Source organism: Gossypium hirsutum, chromosome A05 (genome assembly GCF_007990345.1).
Source record: "Gossypium hirsutum isolate 1008001.06 chromosome A05, Gossypium_hirsutum_v2.1, whole genome shotgun sequence".
Classification (NCBI taxonomy): domain Eukaryota; kingdom Viridiplantae; phylum Streptophyta; class Magnoliopsida; order Malvales; family Malvaceae; genus Gossypium; species Gossypium hirsutum.
Window position 1 is genome coordinate 3,636,354 of NC_053428.1, and position 16,007 is coordinate 3,652,360.

Here is a 16,007-nt window from a genome sequence, read left to right on the forward strand (position 1 = left end):
ACTATGTTTGTTACACTAGTTTTTGAGGAGGTGAAAAATCAAGAATTCACCATATATCGAGAAATCATAATGAATTACTGATCATATAGCCAATAAGTATGCTGTAACCAAAAATTCAAGTTTACAATTGATTGAAGAATCCCCGATTTTAGTGCAAGGCTTATTGCTTGCTGATCGTAATGTGTCGATATTGAATTAATTTTAGCCAGTTAATGTAGTCAGTTTATGTTATTTTTTTCTATTAGAAAAAAAAATATTTTTAATATTTTTAAATTAAACTAGAGATTAATATAGAAAGATAGGGAAAAAAATGTGTGGTGAGAAGGGAATGGACTGTGGAGTTTATATCTCCCTCTCTATATATTTCTGTCCCTATTCCAACAATATCTATTTATCGAAGACTTATGTGTTTTTTGATGTATCGAAAATAACACAAATTTCCAATTCATTTGTCAAGAATCAATGAATGAGAAATGCAACTTTGATTGTTTCTTGGGAAACAAGATCCTCCTATACGTGGGAAAATCAACAGGATCTGTTTGCACTTTTGAACTTATTCTACTAATATTTCAATTTTCGGTTGGTCAAAAACATGTACCGTGGAAGAAGTGAAATGTCTCTAAAAGACATAAGAAATGTCTATTCTCGATTGAGACCTAAATCTTTGCTAATATATGCATGTCAACAGAGGACGAAAGTTAAAGAATATATTATGTTGAGATCAGATTGAAATAAAAAGTAATCATGTTTTTTGAAGGATGATTAGAATAATTTTTTTTTTAATTTTAGATTGAAAATTATTTAAAAATTAAATAAGTTTGAAGGAGCCAAAAAAAAAAGAAGAAAAAAGAAAGGTGGCACTCACCTATGGGATCCATCTGTGCATGTGCTTAATGATGATGATTGAATGATTATAGAGGACATGTAGCATGTGATTAGCATTATCATGCTACTAATTACCAGTGTTAACTGATTTTAAACGACAGCCTTTGTCTTCTTATATATATTTCTGAACATTGGATTCTATTAGATAAACAAGTTTATTAGGATTACTTCTCAATTAGTCAGATTTGGGAGTTAATTCCAAAAAAAAAAAAAATTGAAACGGGCTTTAAAATTTTCTTACATGAATTCATTGTATTGTGTATATATATAATTTATAGATAGAATAAAATATTAATTAACATTTAGTTTAATTGTTATCATTGTGGTTGCAATAATTAAAGATACATAAATTTAAATGTGCACATTTTATCTTTTGATTTAAGGGTTTGAAGAAGAATACAAATATCATTTAAAAATATTATTTATACGATTTTTTGGTAAGCTTGCTATAAACCTTCTTGATGCTAAATATCCCATTAACTGCCCAGCTTGAAATAACATCATCACGACCAGCTAGAGAAGTCGGAGATCATGTATTATGTTTAAGTGTGAAATTGCATCAGCAATTTGTGTCCAATGCTTAAAAATAATGAGGATCCAAATGTTTGAGTTAGGTAGTCCAAACATTAGTGTCCTGAATCCCCTCTAAACGGTGTGTTTGTATGTTGAGTTCAGGAAGGGAAAGACTTTTCTGTGAAGTCCAAAAAGGACTTTTGGGCCATATATTCCAATCTCCAACAACAAACGTGAAAATGAATAGATCACATGGGCTAACACCGTCAGCCTCTGTAGGCCTAACGTTTAGATTTAGGTGAAAGCCTTTCCGCCTTTTAGTAAAAGTGAAGGCGGTTAAGAGGATCCAATTTCCATTGCCCGATGAAGACCAGCTGCAATTAATTATACCATTTGAACACGACGACTACGAAACTTTCTAGTAACGGTTCATTTTAGTTCTTTTGTCAGAAATGCCCTTTTCGGGACCCACAGTACGATGTGGGATCCATCATCCTTCACCGGTAAACAGGCGCCATATGTTGTTTTCTTGATTTCGCGGCTAAAACCGTAGAGCCTCCCCTCACCACTCACCGCTCACCACCCTCCACCACTCCATCGCCATCACCATCACCATCCACTCTTTTTTCGAACTTTCTTTCGCCATTCTTCCCCCCCACCCCCGGTCTTTGTCCTATCTTTAATACAAGCTTCTCGAATCTCAATTTTCATTTCCCCACCGCTACCACATCCTCCCCCTCCCCTTCCCGAAGGAAAAAATAGTAATAAATGAGCTTCTCTTCCAGTTACAGTAATCTCCGTCTTACGCCAAACCGCTGCGACAACCTCTTCTTTTGCTCCCCTCAAAATCCTTTCCGAATCCGCGAATTTCGCGTTTACAGGAAACGACGCAGTTTGAAGCTCTTCCGCTCAAACCCCACTCTCCAAAGCCAATTCAATTTCTCTTTCGATAACAACGTTTTCCAGAACCTTCCTTCGCTCGATCTTCTCACGCCGGTTTTGGGTCTAACTTCCGGTGTCGCTCTTTATTTATCGTCGCGGCTGAATTTAGCTTCCGGAGGTGAAAACAATGTCTGCGATATTGGAGAGTGGATTTTGTTCACCAGTCCGACGCCGTTTAATCGATTCGTCATCCTTCGATGCCCTTCTATATCGTTCGAAGGGAGTGAGCTGATGGAGGATGTGAACGAGAGGTTGGTGAAAGAAGATAGGCATTTCGTGAGGCTAAATAGCGGGAGGATGATACAGGCGAGTAGAATCAGGGGAGAGGAGCCGGATGAGTTGGAATACCAGAGACTTTGTATAAACACGGAGGATGGCGGTGTAATTTCAATTGATTGGCCGGCGAAGTTAGACTTGAGCGAAGAACATGGATTGGACACGACAGTTTTGGTGGTTCCGGGAACGGCGGAGGGTAGTATGGACGACAAGGTGAAGGCGTTTGTTAAGGAGGCAGTTTTTTGTGGGTTTTTTCCGGTTGTTATGAATCCTCGAGGTTGCGCCAGCTCGCCACTCACCACTCCTCGGTAAGCTATTGAGTTCTGAAGTGAAATTTATTTGTTTAGTGAGTATTGTGATTCGGTTTAGGGAGAAAACAGCAGTAACCAATAAAATTAGAGCTGAACAAACGGCAATACAAGCTTTTCTGCAAGGTTTTAGATTGTCTGGTGAGGCAGAACATGTAACCCAAAGGGTTTCATCATTTATTTCATTACTTCTTTCGTTTATTGGCATTGATAACATGTTTGTCATGTGTGTGAAGTAAGTGGGAAGTATTTACTTAGAGAAGATCATATGTTTTAGCAGAGATCAGTTTATCAGCTAGGCTTCTAGACCAAAAGAATTATCTTATATAAGCTGGGTGTTTTGGTTTTCCTTGAAGTTTCTTGAAAGGCCATTTTTACTGAACGACTTTATTTATGTAGGTTGTTTACAGCTGCTGACAGTGATGATATCTCAACTGCTATACAGTTTGTTAATAAGGCAAGACCATGGAACACATTGATGGGTGTTGGCTGGGGATATGGCGCAAACATCTTGACAAAATACTTGGCTGAAGCTGGTGAGAAAACACCTTTGACAGCTGCGGCTTGCATAGATAATCCTTTTGACTTGGAGGAAGCTACAAGATTGACTCCTTATCACATTGCTTTAAATGAAAAACTCACTGGTGGTCTTGTAGATATTCTACGATCTAATAAGGTTGGTGATTGCTTCAAAAATTGCAGCTTTTCACTCAAAATCACTTCAGTGTTTATGCATGCTTCATTATCCATTGATCATTCCATACTAATTAATTTGACCCATGAATGATCTAGGAACTATTTCTAGGCCGAGCAAAAGGGTTTGATGTGGAAAAGGCTTTATCAGCCAAATCTGTTCGTGACTTTGATAAGGCAATATCGATGGTCTCTTACGGTTTTGAGGCCATAGAAGACTTTTACTCAAAATGTAGTTCACGAAGCTTAGTTGGCAAAGTTAAGATTCCAGTTCTTTACATACAGGTACCTTTTACAACTTGAAAAAACACTCTTGTGTAATTGCTGAAAATGGATATTATTAAAATTTCCTGCTTTAATGGTAAACGTTGAGCAAATAATTTTCTTTCTTCTGATGTATTTAGAGCCAAACAACTTTATTTTGTATGAAAACTGTTCCTTTCATGCTATACACGTATGTATATCTGTGTTCGAAGCAACACATGCATAAGAACTGCTATGGTTGAATATCTCCTTTGTGTCATTAAACCCTAGTCACTGAGCTGAGCTAGAGTTCCTTGAAGACAGTGGTAAACTCCCAAATTTCATTCTAACCTTGTTTTAAAAACTAACTACCTAACCTAGCTATATAATCTTGCCTTCTCATTGGGAAAATGTCTTTTAGGACTTGCCCTGAAATTGCTTGTACTTATCCTGTTTCTGTCCTCTGCATGTGTGTACACTGGTTCAGAACCTAACTCCCTTGTGAAGGAGGAAATTTAGAAGGAAAACCTAATTTCTTTTGAACTTTTTTATTTTTCAGAATGATGGTGGATCAGTTCCACTATTTTCCATTCCACGTGGTTTGATTGCAGAAAATCCTTTTACCAGCCTGCTCCTCTGTTCTTGTTCATCATCTAGAGCTACGGTATCGTGGTGCCATCATCTTACTATTGAGGTAATATTTTCATCTTCTCTCTTCTCATCTGAGGGTTTGGAACTTCGACTTTGATCCAGAAAAAGTTTCTCCATAAATATTGCTATTGATTTTTTTTCATTGGTATCATTTGGTTTATATAGTGGCTTACTGCGGTAGAGCTTGGACTTCTAAAGGGCCGTCATCCTCTTCTAAAAGATGTTGACATCACCATCAATCCTTCAAAAGGCTTCGCTTTCACAGAAGGTGGGTTGACTGGTAAAGGTGGAAACACTAAGAAGCTTTTGGATCTTTCCAGATTAAATTCTGTAAATGGCTATTCCGTTGGTCCTAGAAGAGGCATGTTAGAAGATGGTGATACAGCTCCTAGCATCCACCTTCAGTCCAGACAAGATTCACTCAAGGACATGGAACTTCAAGAGAAGGGATTGCATAGAGTGCACAATGATATGTTAGCACAGTCCAAACCTCTTGAAGCAGAGTTGGCCAAAGAGGAAGCTGAACTAGAAGATGGTGAAAGAGGGCAAGTTTTACAAACTGCACAAGTAGCTATGAATATGCTTGATGTAACCATGCCTGGAACTTTGAAAGAAGTTGAGAAGCAGAAGGTAGGGCTTATAAACATTGCAGTTTCTTTTATCTCACATATATTATCATTCTGGGTTTAAAAATGTGTATACATATTCATCTTTGAACAATCAATATGATAAGCTAATGCTAAAGGACTTCCTCTGCGTGTGTGCTTGTCGGAAAGGAATATGTCAACTGTACATGTTTTGTGATATATAGTATATTTCTTGAACGAGTAATTTAAATGTTTGGGGTCTTTTCATATTTGATTTTCTTTTATCGTTTTATGTTTTTTCCTCTTGGTTTTTTTTTTGTATCTATATTTGTTTTCCTTTTAAAAGTATTTCAGTGGAAATTCAGCTTATATGATGTTATTCCTTTTTTTGATTATTTTTATGGTGTGGCATGTTTGGTTCTTTAAGTATCAATTTTTAGCAGACATGACTTTAAGAAATTGGAAACATGAACTTTAGGTATTTGAAAATAAGAATTTGGTGACATAAACTTTAGTGTGTTAAATAATCTATGTACATACAGGTCCTGGCTGCTGTTAATCAAGGTGAGACGCTTTTGAAAGCCTTGCAAGATGCTGTTCCAGAAGATGTTCGTGAAAAACTCACAGAAGCTGTATCTGTTATTATGCATTCTCAAGGCACAAACTTAAAACAAGGTATTGAGAGGATTCCCAAGATGCAATCAGGGTTTAAATCAAAAGTCCACGAAAGTGTTAGTGATGCTCATTCTACAGATGAGATAAAAAGAACTGAGGGTTTGGCAGATGGGACTGATAACAATCAAGTTGGCTCAGAGAAAGCTACTGCTGGACAGGGATCAGAATCTCGGCCGTTAGACAATATGCAAAGCTCCAATGATGTAGGTCAATCTCAATCAATAAGTGAAGATCAAGGTGATATTTCTTCTTCAGTCAGGAAGGATGCAAGTGAAACGGGAAAAATTCATGAAAGTGATGATCTCAACAGTGAAAAGGCTTCTCTACATGCTGACTCAATCGAACCAGGATCAGTAACTAATGTTAATTTGACTACCCAAGATGAAAAGGAAGGTAGCACAGACGAAATTGTTGAGTCCAAAGCAGACCCAGATGGTGGAGTAGATCGAGTTGAAATGAAGTATAATAATAGACCCCGGCAAAAGGAAGAAAAAGTCGTGGATTCTTTGACTGATGAAAATAATGCGGCACCATCAGGATCTTCTGAAGCCCAGCCAGAGGAAAGTGAAAGGAATGATAATCGGAAAAAAGATCTGCAACATCCACCCGATCAAAATAAGTCTACCGTCACTGATTCCAATGCTCCAACCTTCAATGTTTCTCAAGCATTAGATGCTCTGACAGGGATGGATGATTCCACCCAAGTAGCTGTTAACAGTGTGTTTGGTGTGTTAGAAAATATGATTACTCAATTTGAGGAAGAAAAAGAAGAAAATGGTTCTCATGATGGACGTGAGCTTAGGACTGATAATACCAATTCTGTTCCTGAGACACAAGATACATTTGGAAAAAAAGAGGGCAGTGAAAATGATAACAAATTGAGAGAAACCGAAGGCAGTAAAGATAACCAGAGTATGATTTCTGATAGGTTGCATGATCCTCCCATTCATAATGATCATGGTAATAGTTCAGACTTAGGGGATGACTCAACAAGTGAACGGCTGGAGGAGGAGTCCCCAGAAAGTCCTGTTTCATCAGAGGGGAATGGTAGTGATGATTCTCAGGAACAAATTGTTGGCAATAGTTTGGATTTGCCAATAAACAATGATCATATAGTTGGTTGTAAAATGGTGGCTGATTATTCATATAGACCCATAAATAGCACTCCCTCGTATATAAATGCAAGTCAATATGAGGACTTTCTTCATAGTGAGTACTTCCAGAGATATTTGCTTTCAAAACAAACTACCAAACCACTAGATGTAGATACGACTACTGCTTTATTGTTTGACTACTTTCCAGAAGAAGGTCAGTGGATGCTCTTGGAACAACCAGGAGAGAATGGAGATTCTGCTGGTGATGTTACAACTCATAGCAGAGAGCCTGAGGCTCCAGCTGCTGGAGTTAGCAAAATGAAAAATTACATCGAACCATCATATGTGATATTAGATACTGAAAGACAGCACAACCCTTTTGGAGAGTTTGAGACCATAGACAATACAAATGGATATTCTAGAAAGGATGGTAAGGGATTAGAGGAATTGATGCAGCTTGTAAAAGTCACTATATTGGATTCTTTGAGGGTGGAAGTTGATCGCAGGCTAAGTGCATCTGACATGGAAGAAATGGAATCTCAACTTGCTATGGATATTGAAACAGTTGCAACTGCAGTTTCTCTGTCCATTGGAGATTATAAGGAGCCTAATGATTTTGAGGGCAAAGAGTATGTTATTGACAATTCCTCAGTAAAAGCCGGAACTGTTAATGGAGAGAATGTTGTCAGGGCTATTTCATCTGCTATTCAGAGCACAAGTTATCTAAGGAGAGTGCTGCCAGTTGGTGTTATTATAGGATCTAGCTTAGCTGGTCTGAGAAAGTATTTTGATCTATCTACGGTTCATGATGAGTATATAAGTGAAGTTAAACCTGCTGACGAAACCCAGGTATCTAGGGAAAAGAATCATGGGAAAACTAGTATAATCGATATTGATCAATCACCAGTTTATGAAACTAGTCAAAATGGTACTTCGCATAGCCCTAGTAGCAAAGAAGTGGTAGAAACTGGTTTGAAAACCCTAAACAAGGATGATGTCATGATTGGTGCTGTTACAGCTGCTCTAGGAGCATCGGCTTTGCTAGCGCCACTGCCAGACAAGGTAATAGTCAATTTCTTTAGAATTTTTTATACTAGCTTTTCTATGTTTTTTGTTGGCTTAAACCACCTGCAGAAGCCTTGTTTGTCAGGGGTATCCTTGTTTTGTTGCTATAAGTTTAAGCTACATTTAAAGTAAAAAAGGTCTTCAACTATATTATTATCGGCAAGGTGTTCCATACTTCTATTGAATTTTGTTGTTACCTTTTACATACAAATACATAGAAATCATGCTTAATATTTTATTTTTATTTAATTACTTCTATCTATTATTTTCCCAAAGAACCTTTTGAATCTTGATTGGTTCCATAACTAGTACTAGTTTTAGGAACATCACCAAAATGGTAAAAACCTATTCTAGTCTTTGTCCAATCTGGTACCAAGAGCATCCAAAGAAATGCTGACTCATTTTAAGAGGTTTTTATTTCATCCTTTTAAACTTTAATTGTTATATGTCATGCATGTTGATTGTGCCTTCCTCTTTTTTATCCTGACTGTATTGTTCTCATTCTTGCTGCTCTATAAAATGCAAAGGATCCACTTGAAGAAAATGAAACTGCAGAAAGTTCATCCAGGATCTTCAAGGAGAAAGGCCATCAACATAAGGAGCCTGGAATTCCTGAGGGAGCAGTAGCTGACAAACACCAAATTAACATGGTCACTAGTCTTGCTGAGAAAGCCTTGTCAGTTGCTGGTCCTGTTGTGCCTATGAAGGAGGATGGTGAATTGGATCAAGAAAGGTCTTATCATATGCCTGATATACGTTTCTGTTGTATTTGAAGTTGTCTGTTTGTTTTGTTTTCTTCGGAACTCTACTTACACTTGTCTTTGTCAGCAGATTGGTTGCTATGTTAGCAGATTTGGGACAAAGGGGCGGTGTGTTGAGGCTAGTTGGTAAAATTGCTTTGCTTTGGGGTGGTATACGTGGTGCAATGAGTCTAACAGATAGGCTTATCACATTTCTGCATATAGCTGAACGCCCCTTATACCAAAGGTATTAAGTGGCTGGCAACCTTCCCGACCACCTTTGCTTTAACCCTCCCAACTTTCTCTTTCTACGCATTTGATTTCGATTTATAATTAAGAATAACTTGGATCAATTTTGTTGAGGCTTATGCTAAATGTTTTAGAACTTTTTAAAAGTCGCCATACATGTTTGACATTCCTGATTTATATCTCCTGTTGTACTAATGTTGTTCTTTTCCTCGTGTCTTGCTTTTTCTTTCCAAAGGATTCTTGGCTTTGTCAGCATGGTTCTTGTTTTGTGGTCACCAGTTATTGTTCCATTGCTTCCAGCTCTTGTGCAGAGCTGGACCAAAAAAACTCCCGCCAAGTTTGCTGAACTTGTTTCGATTCTTGGCTTTTATGTTGCTCTCATGATACTTGTCATGTTATGGGGTAAAAGAATACGTGGCTATCAAAATCCACATGAGCAGTATGGACTGGAGTTGACATCATCAACGGTATGGATTCTTGCTTAAACTTTTTATTGGGAAAAAGGAAAAATCTAGTTGGAGGGCTATTGATATCTATCTCTTATGTTAGCTTCTGATTCTTACAATGCATGTTGGTTTATATCTTCGAGGTTGTTGCTTTTCCGTGCCTGGTCGACTGTGGGTTTGATTCTGAGAAGAAATCGTATCTTTAATGGATATCAGCTGCTATTGTAATGGATAGAGTGAGTTAATATCTATATTATTGGTTGCAGATCAAAGGTCTTCTCATGGGCTTGATTGGAGGAGTCATACTCGTAGTGTCAATACAATCTGTAAATTCTTTGCTTGGCTGTGTCAGTTGGTCTTGGCCTTCAAATCCTCTTCCATCCTCTTTGGACTTATTGGCTAGGCTCAAAGTTTATGGGAAACTGCTTGTGTTTGCTGTTCGAGGAATTGCTACTGCAACTGGCATTGTGCTTGTTGAAGAACTGGTTTTTAGGTCATGGCTACCTGATGAAATTGCTGCAGATTTTGGCTATCATTGTGGAATTATTATATCAGGACTTGCATTTTCTTTGTTCCAGAGGTGACATTATCTTTCTCTCTTGCAACTCGTTTCCGCTTTTTTTCCATTATGATGTATTCTTTTGGTGCAATTACATTGTATAGATCTGTAAATTTAATTTTTGAAAAGAAAAAGAAAAGGTCAATGCTAACAATCGCCAATACTGTGGTTCAATGAAATTGTAGGTCTCTAATGGTGATACCAGGGTTATGGCTTTTATCATTAGCACTATCAGGCATTCGGCAAAGAAATGAGGGCAGCCTCTCGGTTCCAATTGGGTTGCGGACTGGAATAATGGCTTCAAGTTTTGTTCTACAAACGAGTGGGTTCCTAATTTATAAGGCCAACCATCCTCTGTGGGTAACTGAAGCTTACCCCTTTCAACCATTTAGTGGAGTAGTGGGTGTTGCATTTGCTTTATTGTTGGCAACTATTGTATATCCAAGACAACCTCTAGAGCACAAGAACCTCAAAGAAGAATTGTAGGGTTAGAATAGCAGCAGCAGCCTTAGCCACAAAGTGCTTTGCATTTTTGGGTCATAGTTTTGTGTAATGGTGCCTGCCTAGTTTTTGTATTTTAGGTAAATATTTGTAAATGCATGTGAGGAGAGGAAGTGAAGCATAGGTATGATAGCAGTGTACAGTTAGTGAGTTTTGAAAGGTCAAATCTTTTGAGTGTGTCATGAAGTTCATAACCGGATTTTTCATTTTTGAGAAAAAAATAAACTGTTGGTATGAATAGAGAAATTAAACTGTTGTTACATATCAAATCTGATTACAGAGAGTCATCTCTCCTAATCTCTATTCTCGACAACAAAATTGTTAGTTGGTTTTGTGGTTTTGAGAATTTACAACTATTTTACTATCAATCATTCTATCTCTAATCAATGTTTTTAGCTGAACAAATAAATTTTGAAATTGCCTTGGACTTTTACCATGGATCATATTATTCCTTTCCTGCCATATCAAATAAATAAACCCATTCCATGGTGGCCTTAAAGATTTCCATTTGCAATGAACAAGTACCAGCCAAATGCCATGAAAAATGTTGCAACAGCAAGTTTTCAATATTTCCTCGCAGCAAGAACAAATATGCTTTTATCCATGCCGCCCAAAGAGAGCCAGCATTAGCATATTATATGCCATGCTCATAGACAATTATTATTGTGGGTTTGCGTTATCTAATTGCCAAACGCATAGGAGAACAAGTCAAAAATCAAATTTAGATTCCCCAGTTTCTTTAAACAAAATGATAAGTAAAAGCTTTTGTCCATCCACTTGTTCACTTAAATTACTGTTTGATTGAAGCTGACCTCACTCGTGATGATACAAATGTACGTTATTTAGAAATACTCAATTTTTTTATTTTTTTATTTGTACATCTGAAAGCATCGCTAATGGCTATAAGCGTTTAAAAAAATAAAAATAAAAAAGATAGGAACTTGAAAAACAAAAGTCACCATATTTAACTGGAATTGACGGGCGCACAACCCCATGTTCAAACAATGCCGGCGAAAAAAGGAAAAGGAAAAGACAAGATGAAATACAAAGGAGCTTCTCCAATTGAAATTACAAAACAGAATATTATTCTCCAAGAAAAACCGGCCCAATGTTATTTAACAGCTTCAATTTACTCCTCTGCCAATGGAACTGATTCAGCCTGCATTTTACAAATCACCAACAATGTAATTAAAGCCAAATAAAGGACATTTATACAGAATGGGGATGTGACCATGTGAATTACCAGCTTACGGTACTTAAGAGCATAAAACATCTCAAGGTAACGACGACTCTCACGGCGTTCAAGGTTGGAAACATGCTTCCAGAATCCATACACTCCTGTCAGGGTCAATAGTCTCTCCGAGTAAATCTTCCATGTATACCTGATTCAGACAATTTATAATCGTTACAACAAATACTAAACAATATAAACCCAAGTGGAAAATGGTTTTTTCTTTATTGTGTGTGTGTGAGAGCTTACTTCTCCTCTATTCGTTTCAAGCCTCCTTGGGAGATCTTATCCCAGTGAGATGGATCTTTCTTACACTTTTCAAAGAAATCGACGAGTATGTCAGCAGCTTGATCACCATGGTAAGGATCAATGTTGAAACCAGATTTCCCATGGACAATAATCTCGGCTGGTCCACCGTTACAGGTTGCGAATGTTGGCAAACCGCAAGTCATTGCCTCCACAACTGTCAATCCAAAGGCTTCATACAATGCAGGCTGTACAAAGGCACCTTTCGTGTCGCAAATGTATCGGTAAAGTTCACCATTTCGGATTCTGTTCATTTGAGATGATATCCATCTGAATTGGCCGTTCAAGTTGTACTTGTCGATCAGCTCAAACATTTTCTTCATTTCAGCCTTCTCTTCCAAATCTTTAGATTCCTTTCGCCTATCACCACCTACAACTACGAGGTTAGCCAACTCACGCAACTTTGCGTTCTTGCCGTACCACTCGACGAGTCCGGTTAAGTTCTTGACACGATCAAGCCTTGCCATTGTGAACAGAATTGGCTTGTTGCGGTCATTGAGCACACATCTGTAGGAAAATCAGGGACAAATCATTAATTCAGACGGGATATGTTCCCACAATCGGATTCTGCTAAAACATATAAAAAAGCTTGCACTTACAAGTGTTCTTCATTCTCAACTTTGCTGTAAAGAAGGTCTTCGATCTCAGGATGGAAATGCTTCAACCTCCGCTTCTCTTCGGTGTAAGGGAAGTATATCTCCATATCAGCACCAGGGGAAACAATGTTGAATTTGGGATCAAACACATCGATACCATGTACAACACGGTAGAGACCAGGAAGAGTGAAAGCAGTGTGGCTCTCGTATTGACCAACAGTGTCCTTGCTGAAAACCATTTGAGAATTTTATTAATGTTAATGATCTTCATTATCCGCCGAGCATTAATAAAATATCTCAAGTACTGAGAATTAAATCATCTATTTATTACCTTCCTGCAATTTCCTGGAAAGTACTGGTGATGATGAAATCTGTATGGTTCATTGCAAAAAGATCAGCTGTAAATTGGCAAGAGAAATGGTATTTGTCTTCAAGCTTCTTCCAATAGATATCTGAATCTGGATATTTTGTCTTCTCCAAAGCATGGGCGATGGTGCACTACACAAGGGTGAAAAACCAAGTCATTGTAAGGTAATCCGACCCGACCGAATATACGAGAAGATACAAGATCCGGCAAATTAGTTTCTAACAAACCTGTGTGACACCTAATTTATGTGCGAGCAAGGAGGCGACGATATTGCCGTCGCTGTAGTTTCCGATGATCAGATCTGGCTTGCCTTGCAACTCTTTGGAGATTTCATGAGCAACATCCTATGAAACAAACATATTTACTCGTAAATAAAACTAATGTGATCTACCATCATACAAAATGAATCAATGGCTCATGAGTTTCACCTCTGTGTAGGTTTCCAAGTATGGCCAGACTTCAAATCTTGAGATCCATTTACGAACAATTCCCTTTTCTGTTCTGAAGGGTACTCGAAGAATATCCGAGTGCTCTGTTCCGTATACTTTCTCAAGTCGTTGACCGCATGTTGTTCCGACAGCATCAGGAAGAAGTCTAGTAATCTGAAAGAGGAAACAGAGATATGAGCATACAAAATAGTAAAAAGCCGAAAGGAAGGATTAAAACTACTAGCAGTCTCACAATGAGGATTCGAGGGGTGATGTTGAGTCCTTGTTGCTTTATACGGAGGAGCATCTCATTCTCCAAAGCTCGGACTTGATCCAAGATGTAAACAACCTGGCCACCGGTGTCGGGATACCCCAAAACATTGTCTTGAGCGAAGTATCCGTGGGGAGTGAGAATCACAACATTGAACACCATGGGGATTCTCCCAAGGAACTTCTCAAGGGTGCAAGGATCAGGTGCCTCAAGAAGATCCAAAAGGAGTTGGATCATCTCGAGCACGCGTTCTGCGGTGTCACCCCAACCTCTTTCCAAACCGATTTCCTGGAACCGGTGTTCGAATTCGGCACATGGTGTCTCAGGAGGTAGGGTACCAAGATACTCCTCTGCTTTCCTCAAAACATGTTGAAGAGCATTCAAGTTCTGAATTCTGTCATTCAACATCATGTTCTGCAAAAAGAACAACTCAGCATTTTAAATCCAGAAAAAAAAACAGACAGTACTAGGAATCTAGTAAATCTTAGTATCAGCATGCAAGAAATCTGTCTGATCTATTCACTGACAAATTCTGACAGATTTTTTTTGCAATAAAAGCAAATGAGGCATACCTTGCCCTTGTGACAATGGACTCTGAGGAATTCGAGCAAAGGGTGCATGCTCTCCTTGTCATGGAACAATTTTGCCGAAAGGTGACGATTTAGGAACTCCACACCATTACCAATGGATTTTGAAAGAGTTGGGCGGGGGAATGATGAGTTGAAGGGCTCAAAATCCAATTCCAAAACAAAGTTTCCATTTGAACTACAAATAATGCAAAGAAACATTGTTAAAAACCAACCAACAGATCAGATGAACTCAAATATACATATACAAACAGATCATATAGTTACCTTCCATCAACAAGCTCTTCCTTGAAGTGGAGATACTCAGCAACAGTGAGTTCCTCAACAACAAGGGCGTGAACATTCACTCTAATGTACTCCCAAACACCAGGCCTTGGACGAACAGCAAGTGCAACCCATGGAGGCAACACGATCGCTTCCTATAACCACAAAAATGACCCTAAAATCAACACCTTGTAATCCCCCAAAATAATGAAAAAAGAAATGGATAAAATGGGTTTTCCTTATACCTGACTAGCCTTCAATACTTCAAAAAATGCACCATTAGCGAGCTTCTTTCTGTTCTCTTCAGGGATAGCTTCAAACTCTAGAATAATTTGATGGTGTTGCAGAATTCCTTTTCCTTTGCCCTCGATCCTACAAAAAAAAACCAACAATTTTATAAACAAAATGTAAACATCTCAAAAGAAAAACACCATGCAGGGCAACAGTCATTGATGGATCAGATTCGAATTACCTTGAGAGCAAGGCCAAAATCTCGTTCCTGTGAGCAAGAAGGGTCTCATCCAAACGCTCACGGAGACTGTGGACGCGAGTGATCACACGATCAGCCATTTCTTTGAACTGTAAAAAGGAAAAAAAAGAAAACAGAGCTTAAAAACAGAGTCAGTGTGAACAAAGGAAGGATGGAGAGATTATCCAAATGATCAAAACCAACATAATTCGACAAGGCTTCAAAATTTTCCCAAATCCACCAACCACATGGAATATCTTTAATCTTTAATCAAACACTGTTTCTTGTTTAACCAAGTTTTGAAACAGAATATTATGAGATCCAGTCCTTTATTCTAGTAAATTTAGTCATTTAAGTAAAAAAGAGAAAATGAAATCTTAATGCAGTTCAAGGGAAAAATCCTCAAAACCAGGATTCCAAGTGGATCATATGGCACTGTTTTTTCTACAGAAATTTGGGCAGAGAAACGACCCTGTTCAACAAGAAAGCATGGTTTTAATTTTGACAGAGTTTTAGTTCTTTCACTATAGAAATTCGGGTAGCAAAATGGGCAGAAAAACAGAACCCCAGAAGGACAAATAAGAAGAGCAACATGGGAATGAAGTGAATTTCTTCATCAGAAAAAAGGTTCAAAGTTTAGCTATAGATCAATGAACTAAAGCTAAAAAAAGAACAGAGGATCAAATATTAAAACTACACTAAACTAAAGAAAAGAAGGAAAAAAAGAAAGAAGGGAGAAACAAAAGAGCACCTTAACGTAAATAATGAATGGAGGGGTTTAACGCAATGGAGAATACAATGGAAGAAGCTGGAGTTGAGATGGGAATTTATAGAAGGAAAAGCCGATAAATTATGGTAAAAAACATATCAACTTATTATTGATTTATTAATTAAAATAGAAAAAAATAACTGCGGTTAAAACTTAAAAACCTTTTTTAATTTAAAAAAAAAAAAAGTTTTGAGAATCTGAGGAGTTCGATAAACGGACAGAATTTTCTAGGATGAATGGTAATTTCCGACATTAATTTTAACGTTTGTAAAGAAAAGTCAAATGTGTCTGT

General features: G+C 37.8%; 2 protein-coding genes across 4 annotated transcripts; one reads left to right on the forward strand and one right to left on the reverse strand.

The window, feature by feature from the left end:
- Positions 1–1,769: 1,769 nt before the first annotated feature.
- On the forward strand, positions 1,770–10,689 carry LOC107958827 (uncharacterized). 2 transcript variants are annotated; one of them, XM_016894719.2, is made up of 11 exons: positions 1,770–2,924; positions 3,324–3,600; positions 3,717–3,902; positions 4,420–4,554; positions 4,677–5,141; positions 5,641–7,929; positions 8,460–8,665; positions 8,764–8,919; positions 9,157–9,388; positions 9,634–9,947; positions 10,112–10,689. In XM_016894719.2, exons 1-11 carry the CDS (start codon positions 2,167–2,169, stop codon positions 10,410–10,412), a joined length of 5,319 nt encoding a protein of 1,772 aa, XP_016750208.1. In that variant the 5' UTR covers positions 1,770–2,166; the 3' UTR covers positions 10,413–10,689. The 2 variants fall into 2 exon arrangements, with proteins under 2 accessions (XP_016750208.1, XP_016750209.1); XM_016894720.2 differs by having other exon boundaries at positions 2,787–2,924; positions 3,370–3,600.
- A 576-nt stretch (positions 10,690–11,265) lies between these two features.
- Positions 11,266–15,742, reverse strand: LOC107958826 (sucrose synthase). 2 transcript variants are annotated; one of them, NM_001398632.1, is made up of 13 exons: positions 15,698–15,742; positions 14,950–15,056; positions 14,723–14,849; positions 14,481–14,632; positions 14,199–14,391; positions 13,609–14,040; positions 13,356–13,529; positions 13,155–13,271; positions 12,892–13,058; positions 12,564–12,788; positions 11,908–12,471; positions 11,671–11,809; positions 11,266–11,586 (listed from the first exon to the last, which is right to left on the reverse strand). In NM_001398632.1, exons 2-13 carry the CDS (start codon positions 15,045–15,047, stop codon positions 11,557–11,559), a joined length of 2,418 nt encoding a protein of 805 aa, NP_001385561.1. In that variant the 5' UTR covers positions 15,048–15,056; positions 15,698–15,742; the 3' UTR covers positions 11,266–11,556. The 2 variants fall into 2 exon arrangements, with proteins under 2 accessions (NP_001385561.1, XP_040967765.1); XM_041111831.1 differs by lacking the exon at positions 15,698–15,742 and adding an exon at positions 15,356–15,413 and having other exon boundaries at positions 11,369–11,586.
- Positions 15,743–16,007: the final 265 nt, after the last annotated feature.

Excerpts from the sequence above, each read along its gene's own strand:
- LOC107958827 (XM_016894719.2), top strand. The coding sequence starts at position 2,167 with ATGAGCTTCTCTTCCAGTTACAGTAATCTCCGTCTTACGCCAAACCGC. Across the intron at positions 3,601-3,716 it reads ATATTCTACGATCTAATAAG|GAACTATTTCTAGGCCGAGC; the intron begins GTTGGTGATTGC and ends TGAATGATCTAG. Across the intron at positions 8,920-9,156 it reads GAACGCCCCTTATACCAAAG|GATTCTTGGCTTTGTCAGCA; the intron begins GTATTAAGTGGC and ends TTCTTTCCAAAG.
- LOC107958826 (NM_001398632.1), bottom strand. The coding sequence starts at position 15,047 with ATGGCTGATCGTGTGATCACTCGCGTCCACAGTCTCCGTGAGCGTTTG. Across the intron at positions 14,041-14,198 it reads TCCATTGTCACAAGGGCAAG|AACATGATGTTGAATGACAG; the intron begins GTATGCCTCATT and ends TTCTTTTTGCAG. Across the intron at positions 13,530-13,608 it reads TCACCCCTCGAATCCTCATT|ATTACTAGACTTCTTCCTGA; the intron begins GTGAGACTGCTA and ends TTCCTCTTTCAG.